This window comes from Arachis duranensis, chromosome 10, assembly GCF_000817695.3.
Source record: "Arachis duranensis cultivar V14167 chromosome 10, aradu.V14167.gnm2.J7QH, whole genome shotgun sequence".
In the NCBI taxonomy this organism is placed as follows: Eukaryota; Viridiplantae; Streptophyta; class Magnoliopsida; order Fabales; family Fabaceae; genus Arachis; species Arachis duranensis.
In genome coordinates, this window is record NC_029781.3 from 89,705,650 (window position 1) to 89,721,209 (window position 15,560).

The 15,560-nt window shown below is 34.2% G+C and overlaps 1 protein-coding gene and 1 long non-coding RNA gene across 3 annotated transcripts; one reads left to right on the plus strand and one right to left on the minus strand.

Annotated features, from left to right (window-relative positions):
* Window positions 1-8,288: 8,288 nt before the first annotated feature.
* Window positions 8,289-10,377, minus strand: LOC107470781 (aquaporin TIP4-1). Its single transcript, XM_016090203.3, has 3 exons — window positions 10,164-10,377; window positions 9,539-9,777; window positions 8,289-8,877 (listed from the first exon to the last, which is right to left on the minus strand). The coding sequence occupies exons 1-3, from the start codon at window positions 10,291-10,293 to the stop codon at window positions 8,503-8,505; spliced, it is 744 nt and encodes a 247-aa protein (XP_015945689.1). The 5' UTR covers window positions 10,294-10,377; the 3' UTR covers window positions 8,289-8,502.
* A 3,395-nt stretch (window positions 10,378-13,772) lies between these two features.
* Window positions 13,773-15,548, plus strand: LOC107470794 (uncharacterized). Of its 2 annotated transcripts, none has more exons than XR_008004130.1 (3): window positions 13,773-14,311; window positions 14,601-14,684; window positions 14,782-15,548. It is a non-coding gene; the product is annotated as an uncharacterized LOC107470794 (long non-coding RNA). The 2 variants fall into 2 exon arrangements; XR_008004129.1 differs by having other exon boundaries at window positions 13,773-14,684; window positions 14,782-14,956; window positions 15,388-15,547.
* Window positions 15,549-15,560: the final 12 nt, after the last annotated feature.

Below are 15,560 nucleotides of genomic sequence, written 5' to 3' on the forward strand. Positions count from 1 at the left end.
GTTGCTGCCTTTGTTGTTCACTGTCGCCACCGCTTGCCTTTGTCAGCTGCGATGCTACCTTTCCTCCTTCATTTAGGTATGTCTTCTTCCCTTCCTTCTTCTATTTTTTTTGACATTATTGACATTTACTAAACCCTAATCCTACACTTTTCTGTCCCATTTTTATCATGTTAATTACTTGTTTAGTTTCTTTAGATTTTATTATGATTTTGAATTTGTGGATTGATGATAAAATTAAGATAGGCTTTTTGCTTAAAGATGCAGATAATTAAATTGTTTGTAGAGGTGTAACTCTGTGACTATTTTATGAAAATGACTAAAACTGTTTGATAATTTTTTTTTTGAAATATCATGCTCGGATAAAAAATAACTAAAGACTAAAAATGTACAGAACTTAATCCAAGTTATTGTAAAAAAATTCAAGTACTCAAAATGAGATAACTTCTAAACTTGTTGCTTTGATTTGGAAAGTATTTTTTTTTTGTGACTTTGATTTGAAAAGTATAATAATGAATAAAATAATTTAATATTAGAGTTGTTGTAAATTCAAGGTTATGTAGTAAATAATCAAAATTTGTAGTTGTAAATTTAGGATTATGTAGTAAACGATCAAAATATAGTAAATTTGTTGCTTTGTTACCGCTTTCACTAACTGCTAGAAATACTTATCATCGGTAGTTATAAAGCACTTGCAAAATTTGTATTTTGTTAGTTATCTATTATGATGGAACAAAATTGTGCCCAAATTTAAATAACATGGTATTTAGTTGAATTTTAACCTGAAATCAATCAATCTTTACTCGATTCTGAGTTTTAATTAACCTAGATATATGATGGATAATATAAATGAAGATATTCAGTTGAATGATTATATTAAAGATTATACCTGAATTCACTTTTAGTTTATGCGATTAAATTTGGTATCATAAGCACTAAATTGGAACTAACTATATCTTTTATGATTTATTTTATTTGCTTTAGTCCTACTTTATTATCTTGATCTATGTCTGTAATTTTAATTTGGATTAATTTTCAAAATGCAAGCAACATCTTTCGTTTAACAGTTACCTATACACTCTTTTATTGTCATCTTATTAAAGATTTTTATTTCCTAATCTGTTTCTTAAACTATATTACTAGGTAGTATGCTACTAGAAATTATAATAAAGAATCTTTTGAGGAAGAAAAATTACAAGGAAGCGGTACCCTTAGTGGATGAGCTTGAAGCTGAAGATGAAATGTCAAAAGTCAAGCTCTCATTCGTTCATGCTCAAATAGGATTTCTATTACTCTTTCACTTGCATTTTGATATTTGAATTTGTTTGTAATTTTTTAACAAAAAATTATAGACAAATTATTATAAAAAATTATAAAACTTTGAAATTTTTTAGTTTAAAAATTATTAACTTTAAATATTTAAAATTATATATTAAATTTGTAAACATTTTTTTAAAAAGTTAAAATTTAAGTATACCGTCGGTTAAATACACCGGTAACTGTTAATTTAATTAATAATAAATAATATATTATCGTCGAATTTACCGTCGTATTATATCTCAGTATTTTATTTGGTTCAAAATAAGTACAGAGACTAAAATAAGACTAATGACCAATTTACCCCTTTTTTAAAATGAAGACATAACACAAAATCCCCAAAACATAACACCCAAAATCCCTAATCCCCTCTTCAGCCCTTTCCCCTCTTCCCTCGAAGGTGCTGGCATATGGATTCACCATCGGAGAAGGCCATCTTGCCACCATACTAACGTTTTCCGGTGTCGCATTCGCCTTTGACGAGGAAGGCTGGCCACCGTTTCTACAAAGACCTTCATCTCACCTTTTTTGTCGCGTTCCCTTTCGCGATCTGTTTTTTGGTGCTCGCCGGTCTCTGTCTATTGTACTCTTTATTCGTTTGTCTGTTTCTCTTTCCGATCTCTGTTGTGGTCGTTGATTTTTTCTCCATGTATTTTTTGTTTCGTTATTATTTGTCAATTTTTTTCTACGAAGATAAATGCATAACAAATCCGAATAATTCACTATGTCACATAATCTCAGCAGCATAATAAAAATAATAGAAAAGAAGGTCAATAATAATCTTTTAAAGCTTGAGATTACTAAAACTGCATAGAAAGTAATCTCCGATGCTTTTGAGAACCACATAGAAAGTAAGAAAATGTTTACCAAAAAAAATAAAAAAAAGTAACACACAAAGGAGAAAGAACTGAATAATGTTAAAGATGATCAAAGAGAAGAAGAAGTGAGATCTAAGTTTATTTGATAAGGTTAGAATTAATTAATTAAAATGAGAGTATTTTAGACATAAAATATTATTAAAATTTCAGTTTTTGTTTCTAAAATTTTAGTTTCTTGTGTTTTTATTTTTCAAAAATACTAAAAAAATTAAAATTTTTAAGATGAATACTGAAATTTTAGTTCCATCTCAATATTTCAAAATAAACATTACCTCAACGATTTTTTTTTTATTTAATGAGTAACACTGAATTTGGAGTATTTAATTATTAATCAGTTATAATAATTTGCTTTAAAAATATACATCCATAGCCATTGGTACTTGGTAGTGGAGAATAGCTGTGGCTAGCAGCTTTTAATAAGTCCATGGATGGTGGACAATGTTGTCTCGTCCATTTTCATCATGAAAGCAAACAAATAATTCCCACAAAATATCGTTGACTTTTCCTTTGTTGATTAACCAGGATTATTAATACTTTTAAGGCATATATGATCTATCATCCCTACTTGCATGTTTACATCTATGAGACTATGACCCGAAACCTACAAATTAAAAATTGTAGTTGGTTTATTTTTCAAATAGAGGAATGTGGGGAAAACAAATTGATCTATGAATAAAATACTGAGAATAAAGTCGTCGTTATTTTTGACAATTGAAATTGAGGCTCATAAATTTTAATATGGGAAGTAAATTGGTGTTTTGGTTAGAAATGGAGGAATGGTGTGTTTTACCCGATGGTGGATGTATGTTCAACACGCAGGGGCGTGGTGGCTGCGGGGAATGTCAGGTGAGATGACGTGGCGCAGGATGAGTGAGACACGGTGGCAAAACGTGGGGGCGTGCTAACTCATAACGTGGGGGCGTGATGATGACGTGGCGGAGCAAGAACAAGCCACGCAAGCATCACGTGGGGGCGTGATGATGATGTGGCAGACCAAGATTTGGCCACGCTGGCACCACGTGGGGGCGTGATGATTGCAACGTAGGCATCACGTGGGGGCGTTATGATGACGTGGTGGAGCACAAATTAGCCACGCAAGCACCACGTGGGGGCGTGTTGATGACGTGTGCATCACGTGGGGGCGTGATGACGTGGCACGTGGGGGCGTGATGACACGTGGCAGTACGTGATTCGCCTGAGGCAATCAAAACGTGGGGGCGTAGTGAATGCTACCCTCTATATAAGGCAGTGCACGGCTTCATTTTCATTCTGAGGAAGTGTGTGAGTGTTCTTTGAGTGTGTTTCTGGTGTAATGAAGGGTACTGCAAACTTGGTAGTGTATTGCAACGGTGAGATAATACGTAATACTCATGAGGGAGTGAGGTTTGTGTGCCAGATCGTTTTCGTTTGTGGTTCCATGCACCATGACGTTTATGGAACTTCAGAATGGTCTCTGTCAAAGCATGGAGAACGGTACGTTAATGAGAGTGAGCAGAATTCTGTACCAAAATCCGGTTGTAGTTTTTGGTGGTCTAATATAGTTTGATACCATGCCAATCACTGACGAAGTGACTATGCATAATATGTTTCAAATTCACCGGCAGACTCAGATGCGACAGCCACATATTGAGTTGTATGTTGAGTTTGAAACCGTAGAGGCGGAAGGGATTCAAAATGACTTAGAGGTGGAGGATGATAGAGCAGCAGTGTACGAGGGAATGAATAGTGACAGCGAAGAGGACTTCGAAGCTACTTATGAAGCCGGCGACGAAGACGAGGATGGTGATGTGGGAGTTGAGACAGCAGCTGATAATGTAGTGGTTCACCCATCGATCAATCAACCGATGAACGTGCCACCTTTTATGCGTGAGTTGGATCTCGACGCCATGCATGCACCGGAGTTTCTGGAATATTCAAACATAGGTACGTGATGACCGAATAATATGTTATCTTTAATATATACTTTGGATTGATTAGTAAACGATGATGGGCACTTTCTATAGGCGTTGCTGATCCCGAGGACGGAGAGTTCCGAATTGGAGTGGAATACAGTTCTAGAAAGTCGGTCGTGGCAGCAATTAGAAGTTACACTATCGCTAGAGGAGTTGACTACGACGTGTATAAGTCTGAGCCACAAACGTTCTATGCAAAATGCAAGATGTATGGGCGTGGGTGCGACTGGCTTATCCGAGCCAGCTTGATACGGAAAAAAGGTTGTTGGGAGATACGCAGATACAACGGTAGGCACACGTGCACAACTGGAGTGATTTCACAGGATCATTCCAAGTTAGACTCGGACACAGTTGCTGAGGCTATAAGGCCATTGGTCGAGACTGACCCGTCCATAAAGGTAAAAACTATAATAGCCGAAGTCTAGTCAAGGTTCAACTATACCATCAGTTACCGAAAGGCTTGGTTGGCAAAACAGAAGTCCATAGCGAAAGTTTTCGGTGATTGGGAGGAGAGTTACCAAGCCTTGCCGTGGTGGCTCTTGGTTATGGTTCAGAAGATTCCTGGGTCAGTTGTCCAGATAGAAACACGCCCACTCTACAATGGGAATGAAGAGGCGCAAGGGGTAAAAATACTTCATCGCGTATTTTGGAGTTTCAATCCATGCGTTAGGGCATTCAGGCATTGCAAACCCCTAGTTCAGGTTGACGGAACACACCTATATGGAAAGTACAAAGGTACACTTCTGGTCGCTGTTGCACAGGATGGGAACCAGAACATTGTGCCTATTGCTTTTGCCTTAGTGGAAGGGGAGACAGCTGATGCGTGGCACTTCTTCCTAAGGAATCTGCGAATGCATGTTGTCAGAAAAGATGGTGTGGGTATGATCTCGGACCGGCATGAGTCAATTCGGGCAGCGGTAAATCGTTCCGGAGGTGACTGGCAACCTCCAAGAGCATGGTGGATGTTTTGTATAAGGCACATCGGCAGCAACTTCCTACGCGCATTCAAAGTCCCTCACTTGCAGAAGCTTGTGGTCAATATTGGGTATTCAAGAACGGTGGAGGAGTATAACATCAACTATAAGAGGTTGGAAGAGCGAGGCGAGGCATATGCCAGGTGGTGTGATGCCATTGGACTTAGACATTGGGTATTGGCATTCGACGAGGGACATCGATGGGGCCATATGACGACGAACCTTGTCGAGTGCATTAACTCAGTGTTGAAGGGTGCCCGTAATCTACCTGTGTTGGCACTAGTTCGAGCAACATATTATCGGTTAAATAAACTTTTTACGCGGAAGAGTGCTGAGTCTTACGAACGCAAACGTGCGGGATATACTTATTCCGTATTCGCACAGCAGCGGATAGAGGCAAGTATGCAACAGGCAAGTATTCGCGAAGCAATGGTAGATACTTCGCATGGGCATATGCGGTCGACTTATCTGTGAATAGGGTCGACCCTAACAGACAGAAAATCTGACATCTCACGTATCTCCTTATGGACTCTTCAGTGTCCAACGGCTCCTCATCTCTGACACTTCGAACCCAACCGAGCTTTATATAGGATTTTGAATTACGACTGAGCACCGGTTGACGACCGAATATTGCCATGCTCTGACTCTGAACGAAATCACTACTACTGTCAGTCCATCCACTCACAGGCTCTCCATCAATTGGTAAGCCAAATATATGTACAACATCCTCCAATGTCACCGTAACCTCACCCACCGGCAACACAAAAGTGTGAGTCTCCGGCCTCCACCTTTCAACCAGAGCAGCTAACAACGGGTGAGATCCTCTTATCATCCCAATCCTAGATACGTGGTAGAATCCGGTGGCACGTAAGTAGTTTTCAACCCTCGGGTTCCAACTCTGTGGCTGATCCAATTTACGCACCAACAAATTTCTGTTGGGCTGCATCAACAAAATTATATTTGTTATATTACCTATAAATATTCATTTATTAATAAACAAACATTAAAAAATGGATTTATAAAATGTATGTGATCACTTTAATTAATAATAATATTTACATATTTATTTATTTCAATAGTTACAAGTGCATTAGCATAGCTAAAATAATTTTTTTTCGTGCACCGACATTTATTTATTTCTCTAACATTATTAATAACAAGCTACATATATTTTTCTAATATTTATTTATTTATTACTTTAACAATTATGTATTAAACTTTTGAATATGTTCCACATTTATTTATAGAATGTATATATTATTTATTTATTTTATTATAGTATTATTTTTATATTTTTATCGTAAAAAAATATATTTTTTTAAAAAATTTTTAGTTTGTCGTATAAAAAATTATTGTATAATAAATAGTTATACACAAAAAAAGTTAATATTTAAAATTAAATTAAATAACAGGGAAATTAAATTTTTTAATATTTTTATAACAGCAAATTAATTTAAAATTAACAAAAAAAGTTATATTTAAACAAATTAAATAACATAAAAAACAGAAATAAAAATACACAATAAAATTATATTATCCTTCCGACCTTATAATTTAGCAACTTACATAGATTGGATGATCCAAATAATTTATAATATGTTCCTCTAGAGCTTTATAATCACGAACCATTCTTTAAAATAAAAATAAAATAATATCTTTTTTTGCTTCCTATTTTTTTCACCCTTTCTCCACGGTGGTGAAGCAGCACCCAGCCCTCTTTGGAAGAATGCTTCTGTTTATATGGAGCAAGAGACCAAGCTCTCCTTCCCCTCACTAACACTCTCTATCTCATTATAACAAAGCTAAGGCTTCCGTTTATATAGAGCTTGAATGCCCTGCATGCTATTTACCAGGGTGAGACATGTCCCCTGCATGCCAGCAGCTTCAGCACGCCCTCTGTGGTGCATCGGGACTCTGCCACGCCAGCTCCACCATGCCCTTACGTGGTGCCAGTCGCTGCATGTCGGCCACGTCATCTCGCCCCTGCGTGGTGTGACACGTTGCATTCCGGTCCCGTCATCTCGTCCCTGCGTGGTGGGACACGTTGCACCGTAGCAGGGTCACCACGCCCCTGCGTGTTGACCGGCAGTTCCACCACCTGGTAAATCCCCTCATCCTCCAATATTCTTCCAAAACACCAACTACTTTTCCATAAGAATAATAATTTCCGTGAAATTGACGATGTCATTTTTATTACAAATTGAAAATTTTTTTTCCTTTTATTATCGCCGGGCTCAATTCAGTCGATTTTTATTAGTATTTTAAGAAATCGACAAAATTTAAATCAATAGTACAAATTGTTGCGTTTTTGAACATTTTTTTAGAGAAAATATTTAAATTAATCTCTAAAAATTTTAAAAATAGACATTTTAGATTACAAAAAATATTAATATACAAAAATATCTTTAAGATTTTATTCTGAGACACGTATAAATCAGTCTTCAGTTTATTTTTCGACAAAATAATTATCTATATCAGTCTTTAAAAATTTCAAAAGCAGATATTTTAGTTTAAAAAAAATTAATACATAAATCAATTCTTAATATTATTTTTTATTTTAAAAAATATGTTTGTATTAAAAAAATATTTTAATTTAGATTTTAAAGTATCATTATTCACTTTATTTGTTTTTAATAAAAAGAGTGTATTAATATGCTAGTGTCATTTTCTACTTACACAAAGTTAAGTTAATAATAATAAATATTGACATATAATAAAAATAAAATAGACGGAGAACTGTTATAATTGACAGAGTAAAATGTTGTAGATTGATCTGCGTATTAATTTTTTTAAGGATTAAAATGTTCATTTTCAAAATTTTTGGGAATTGATTTGGATAATTATTCTATTAAAAATAAATTGAAAAGTAATTTGTTTATTGGAGTAAAATTTTAAAAATTAATCTATATATTAAATTTTTTTGGACTAAAATATTTGTTTTTAAATATTTAGGACTGATTTGGATAATTATTGTTTTTTTAATTACCGACAAATGAATAATGTATTTTCAACGTGTTTTCTTAATAGGAAATTGATAACTTTTTGTTTAAAGGAATATCTGATAGGAATAAATATTTGGGGTACTAACATGTAAACTGGAAATTACGTTTTAAACTATGATAACGCATAATAGCAGCTTAGATTTTGAATCATTGATTAATAAAAAGAAATTAAACTCAACTACTCAAGTTTTATTAGGAGAAGATCACTAAGTAATAATTAATTAATTATACATAAAGGAGACATTCTCAACACCTAATACACAAATTACACTAATAAAGAAAAGAAAGACTAGATGATCAAGAAATAAAATACACCACCATATATATATAGAAGCAAGTAAAAGGAAAGTGCAAGTTTGAAATCCAAAATACAATTTTCATATTAGTTTTCTTCATCACGAGGGATCAGAACATGGGTACGGTCAATGAAGAAATGCTCATACATGAAACCTGCAAGGCCTCCACCAATGAGAGGCCCAACCCAATAAACCCAGTGATCAGTCCAGTTACCAGCGACCAATGCAGGCCCAAAAGATCTTGCTGGGTTCATTGAGGCCGCAGAGAAGGCCCCACCAGCGAGAATGTTGGCCCCAACAACGAACCCAACAAGTGTGGGCCCATGTCCAGCGAGAGCTCCTTTCTTTGGATCCACCATAGTTGCATAGACAGCAAACAACAACGAGAAAGTCAACACTATTTCCCAAATCACCCCTTGAGTGTACCCAACTCCACTTGCTAGAGTGTGAACCGGAGTTGCCTGCACATGCAAAATTCATTGTTCAGATAAAATTTATAGAATTTAATTTTGATACCGGAATGTAAAATAGTTTTACGCCTAAATCTAATTATATAATGTTATATTATAAAAAATAAATATTATTTTTATTAATGTCATAAATAGTCATCCAAAAAAATAGATACGATTATAAGAATTAGTATATCAAAATTAAACTATTTAATCTGAATTATTTTTTTATTTTAGAAAAAAATTTTAATTAATTATACTCTTGGTATATTAAATACATACATATATAATAATTAATTTTGTAAGTAATTTTTTTACATACATAATACAAAGCACTTTTTATTTTTGGAAATGTATAAGTATATAATGAAAAATACTAAACAATGTAAATAATGGATATATAGAATTCATTAGATATGCGGGTGATTATTCTAATATTAAAATTTAGATAAATAATTTAAAGTATAATGTGTTTTAATTTGATTGGTTGTTCTTGGTATTGTTGAAGAAAGTTATTAGAATTAACAATTTGATGTATTTTATAGTTTAAACCGTCGAAACTTTTATAGTTAACTTAAGAGTAACTAGAGAGTACAAAGGGTGATATGGAAAGTAGAAACCAAGGTCTGTGCATAAATACTGAAATTATTATTAATATTATTATAATTATTACCAGTCCTCCGGAAAGGTAGTAAAGAAGGTAAGAAGCTGCTGCAGATGCCACCAACTGATCTATCCAATAAAGGACCGATCGGACCACCGTGATGTGCCCGCCGACCAGCAGCCCAAGGGTCACGGCAGGGTTGAGGTGCCCGCCGGAGATATGACCGGCTGAAATCATGACAGCCACCACAAGTGCATGTGCCACGGCCACGGCAAACAAGCCCACCAGCGCATCTCCACTCAGCTTGTCTACAATCAGTTACAAATATGTCAGTTTTAGTCTCACCTCATCAATTATTATAAATTTGTTAGCCAATAAATTTCTGTATGCACTAGAATTCGAATAAAAAAAGCAACAATAACAAAAACTTCACACATGTATAATAATTTTAAAAAAATACACAATTCTACAATTTAAAACTTACACATCTAAAATTTATGTTAGTTGATATAATATGTTAAGAAAGAGAATTATATTCTTCTAAAGTGAAGATGTGAATAAAATGAGAAAGTAAAAGATTAATCATTTTTAAATACGACTCGCAAGTTACAAATTCAATAATAATTACTGTATTGTTTTACAATTATTCTACTCATTAGAGGATTTTTTTCCCCCCTAGAATAGTATATGTTACCAGCGGCCATGGCGGAACCAACGCCGACGAAGACAAAGAGGAAGGTGGTTATGAACTCAACCACGAGGGCCTGAATGCAATCTGGCTGGGTGGCCTCTCTGGTGGTTCCAAGAGCGATCTTGTTGGCCATGCCTTCTTGGTTCTGAATATGTGATTTTTAATTTGTTTTATGATGAATGATGATAGTAAGTATTGAGGCAAAGTGGCAATTATATATGCAAAAACAAAAACAAAAGCATCAATTTAATAATTGCGTCCTTCCTTTCCTTTCTGAGAAATATTGCAAGTGGTGGACCACACTTACCTAGCTATGCCTTCCCATATGTGATTGCCGCTTTCACTCGTTACATATTCATGTTTCATTCGTTGACAAAATTATTATTAATTGTTATATATTCATGTTCCAACATGTTATATATTAATTGTTAGATCTGAATTAGTTTAACTTTATGTGTATGATATTTAATTTCTAAGGAAGTTCCTATATATGTTTTATGAATATTCCATGTCCATATATCACAACTGTATCTCTTCGTATCTTCTTTTTAACTAAATCATGTCAGTATGATTTTTAATTAAGTTTCATTTTGATTAAAGAAATCAAACTTGAAATGAAAACTAAAACATAATTTCTTTATTTTTAATTAAAAATAATTAATATCTGTAATGGACATATAAATTAAAAATTTAACTGAAAACCCAAACTATAATTTGAGTAATATTATTAAAATTTTTAATTTGTTTTTCTTTTTATGAAAAACCAAATTTTCTTAGATTATATCATTATTTTCAATTGGAGGTAGTGCAACTTAAAGTGAATGCAATAGTTAGGTAGATGTAAAATCAAAATGTTAGTAACGGAAAATAAAATGAAGGTAATAATTAATAAATAATAAATAAAATAAATTCAGACTATTTTTTTCTATCGATATAAAATAGTTGATAGGTTAATAATTAAATAAACTTAGCACTTCGTTGACGTAGCTTCGTAGGAATCTATACAATTATTATCAATTTATCATACTGATGGAAAAGAAGATCGTTTTTATGTCAGCAGAAATGAACATGATTGGACAGCTTTTTCTCAACTTTATTTTCTGGATGCATCTCTATAAAGTATAATTATAATTTTACAAATAGTGAAATAATTGGAAATACTTTGTAGCTTTGATTAATTATTTTTTATAAGTTCACTTTGCTAGTTTGCTATTAGAGGTGTTTCTAATTGGAGGCTGAGATGGCATATTAGTATATTAGTAGTACATTCTCATGCGTAGGAAGTTAGGAACGCATGTTAAGATTTTAATTTATTTTATTTATTTTCGTCTTTTTTTAATAAGATAGTGTTATGATGTCTTAAAAAAGTATTTAATTATCAAAAAATTAAATAATTAATATTTAATTTAAAAGTATAAAATTAATAAATTTTAAATGTTTTAAATTTATTATAAAACATAAATAAATTTGCAAAAAATCAGAATAAAGAAATAGACATCAGAAAATTGGTCCTATAATAATGCTTTCTGACCTTGATTTGAAAAGAACAAAAACAAAACACACGTAAAAATTATCGTAATAATTAATTTTTTGTATTTAAAAGAAATTCAATTATTTTATCACTAAAAGTTTGATAATTTTGTGATAGGATTAGTATTGAATTTATAACTCAATTAAAAAATTATATTATAAATAAAAATATGATGTAATAGTATATATATATGATGTAATTAAAAATGGAAAAGTATAGGTTACCAACATATTATCTGCTAACTTATTGCCAACAATAATTAATTATTATATTTTAAACACATATATAAAGAGACACATCCAGAAAATATATCTATAAAGACAATTCTATTAAACACAGCCATGAAAAATACATTTTTATTAGACACATCCACGAAGACACATCCATTAAACATAGTTATACATAAGAGTTGGCAGATGTTGGCAGAAATGCTGTTGGTAACGTAGCGGAACCGATTAAAAATTTTACTTTTTCTTTTTTATTCTACTTCTAAAGATTTTTATTCTATTCACTCTGAACTTTTACTTAATTTTCTATTTTTTATACAAATTCATATCAAATGGTACTTTCATTGAACCCCATGCTAAATTCCTATGGTGATTTTTCGGATTCAATTTGGGACTAACTTTAAACTAACTTAAATTCAAATTATCAAATTTAAACCAACATACATAAAGAAATTAAGGAAATTTTTGTTAGAATTTGTGCAACCGTAAATAAAATGATTGAGAAAGAAGCATATTTTGCTACATCCACTACAACATTTTGGGTCTATGGCCACGGTTTTTTTGGTCACGGTAAAAAACCGTGACCATAGATCCTCTATGGTCACGGTTTTTTAGGGTGACCAAAAAAAAAAAGCTATGGTCACGGTTTTTTTGGAAAGGGTGACCATAGAGTACCTATGGTCACGGTTTTGAGGGGTGACCTAAAGGGATCTATGGTCACGGTTTTTTACAGTGACCAAAAAGGGTCTATGGTCACGGTTTTTCAAAAAAGGGTGACCTAAAAGGGTCTATGGTCATGGTTTTGGGTGGTGGCCTAAAGGGGTCTATGGTCACGGTTTTGGGGGGTGGCCTAAAAGGGTCTATGGTCACGGTTTTGGGGGTGACCTAAAGGGGTCTATGGTCACGGTTTTTTACAGTGACAAAAAATGGGCTATGGTCACGGTTTTTCAAAAAAGGGTGACCTAAAAAGGTCTATGGTCACGGTTTTGGGGGGTGACCTAAAGGGGTCTATGGTCACGGTTTTTTACAGTGACAAAAAATGGGCTATGGTCACGGTTTTTCAAAAAAGGGTGACCTAAAAAGGTCTATGGTCACGGTTTTGGGGGGTGACCTAAAGGGGTCTATGGTCACGGTTTTGAGGGTGGCCTAAAAGGGTCTATGGTCACGGTTTTGGGGGTGGCCTAAAGGGGTCTATGGTCACGGTTTTGGGGGGTGGCCTAAAAGGGTCTATGGTCACGGTTTTAGGGGTGACCTAAAGGGATCTATGGTCACGATTTTTTACAGTGACCAAAAAGGGACTATGGTCACGGTTTTTGAAAAAAAGTGACCTAAAAGGGTCTATGGTCACAGTTTTGAGGGGTGACCTAAAAAGGTCTATGGTCACAGTTTTGGGGTGACCTAAAGGTGTCTATGGTCACGGTTTTTTACAGTGACAAAAAAGTGCCTATGATCACGGTTTTGCAAAAGGGTGGCCTAAAAGGGTCTATGATCACGGTTTTGGAGGGTAACGTAATCGCAGTTTTAATCATTTGAGTTTAAATTAATGAAGATTTTTATATATTTTTATAATTTTAAATAATTTATCTTTTAAAAATTTTAATAATTAAAAACTAATAATAATTTTATATAATTTATTTTAAATATTAAAATTTTAAATTTAATTTTATAAATAAAAAATTAAGTTAAATACTATTAATTTTAAATAAAAAATAATTTAAAACTTAAATAATATAAAAAATGATTTAATAACTCAATAATGGATGAAAAACTAGCCCGGTGACCACTTATAATGCCAAATTCATTTTAATTATAGTTTAAGTTGTAGCCATGGTACGATATAAAATAATTGTAGAGGGGAAACGGGAAGAAGAAGAGAAGCGGAGAGGAAGGGAGTCGTCGCGCCTTGCCAGCTCGTCGCCGCGCCTTGCCCGCTCGTCGCCGCGCCTTGCCCGCCCGTCGCGGCCGTTCCGTGGAGTCCGCCTTGGTCCCGGTTGAACAGGGATGAAGGAGAGGCGTCGAGAGAGAGACGCGATGGAGGTCAGAAGGAGGAGCTGCCATCACTGCCGTCCCGTCCATGGAGCCGCCTTCGCGTCGCCGTCGTGCTTCGAGGTCATCGCTCTGTGTCACTGAGAGAAGCCCGAGATGGAGATGAGGGAGACGTGAGCCAAGGACTGCGACGAGGAGGAAAAGCCGCCGTCACCTTCACTGGAGCCGCGATCGCTGTCACCGTTCTGCCTTTCCCTGAGCCGCTAATACCACCATATTCTTCCAATTCCATTCCTGTTCCGTGAGAGTTGGCTACTGCAGTTTCTGTTTTGGGGTTTTCCGCCATTGAAGCTACCATCAACAGCGCCACTCTCCATTTTGATTCCAATTCTGTAATTCGAAAACCTGTAATGTTCTCTACCCTTAATTTTGCTGCATTTTGTTTATCTCTGCATTCTTATTTTGATTCCATTAGTAAGCACCTCTATCTTAGTATCGCTGAGTTCTGCTTAAATGGTTGAAATTGTCACTGCTGCGGGCATAATCAAAGTTGGTGCCGCTGCTGGAGTTGGGTTTAAAGAATAGTTGGAGGGCTGAATACTTCTGCAATAAATAATTCATGTCAATGCTATTTCCTGTGCTTGCCAAATTGGTTTTGTTGATAAACAGTTGTTGAGTTTATTTGCATGTTTCTAGGCTCAACGTGCAGGTTGCCTGTTGAAGAAAATTCTGCAAGTCATTGGGTTGCGTGTTTCACATCAAGCAGAAAGCATAAAAAATGTAAAATTAACTTTATATGTTCATTGCCTCCCTAGAGAATTCAAGTTTTTCAGTTATCCTTGAAGAATGACTGTTTTACTATGTTGCATATATGAAGCAAAACAATATTTTCAAGGCTCATGAGGAGAAGTACCAATCAAGAATAAATGCACTTGAAACTCTTGCGGCTGGGGCCACTGAAGAGAATAAGGTAGTTTCTTTGTTGATTGAGCTGGGGGTGTGGAACTTTGCTATAGGGAATAGAAATGCATATGAGTTCTGTTGCTGAGAAGGTATTTCTTTATAGATCCTCATTTTTGTTAGAAGTTAAAACTTGAAGTTGTTATTTTCAGCATGATTAAGTAGCTCATTTTTATGCAGTTCTGTGAATATAATCTTAGTGTTATTAACTGATTTTTCTATTGAATATTCCAAAAAATCCAAGTTAAGTCTTCCTCTCATGAAAATCCTTAAGGAAAATTTTATGGGAACTCATACTCCTGAACCAGAATTAATGAAAATTTTATGCTGCTCTTCTTCTCTTCATTCTCATCACTCTTTTCTAAATTTACCTGCTTTAATTTGTTCTTTGATCCTATCATGTTCATATGCTACAGAGAATTGATTAATTAATTAATTGTGTGTAGTTAATATTGATCTTCTTGTTAATGAAGAGTAGATTAATTGATCATTTCTACCATTGACATTTTTCTTGGTTTTGTAGATCTGTGATCTGGTTGCTGTTGCTAGGTTTTTAAATGCAACTCTCATAATTCCTGAAATTCAAGAAAGTACTCGCTCAAAAGGAATTAGGTATATGTGGCTAAGTATCTGCTTTCATTATCGTGCCGTTGGGATTTATATATTAATATTTTCTTAATAATATATTCATATACA

Excerpts from the sequence above, each read along its gene's own strand:
- LOC107470781 (XM_016090203.3), bottom strand. The coding sequence starts at position 10,293 with ATGGCCAACAAGATCGCTCTTGGAACCACCAGAGAGGCCACCCAGCCA. Across the intron at positions 9,778-10,163 it reads TGGTTCCGCCATGGCCGCTG|ACAAGCTGAGTGGAGATGCG; the intron begins GTAACATATACT and ends AACTGATTGTAG. Across the intron at positions 8,878-9,538 it reads ACTACCTTTCCGGAGGACTG|GCAACTCCGGTTCACACTCT; the intron begins GTAATAATTATA and ends TTGCATGTGCAG.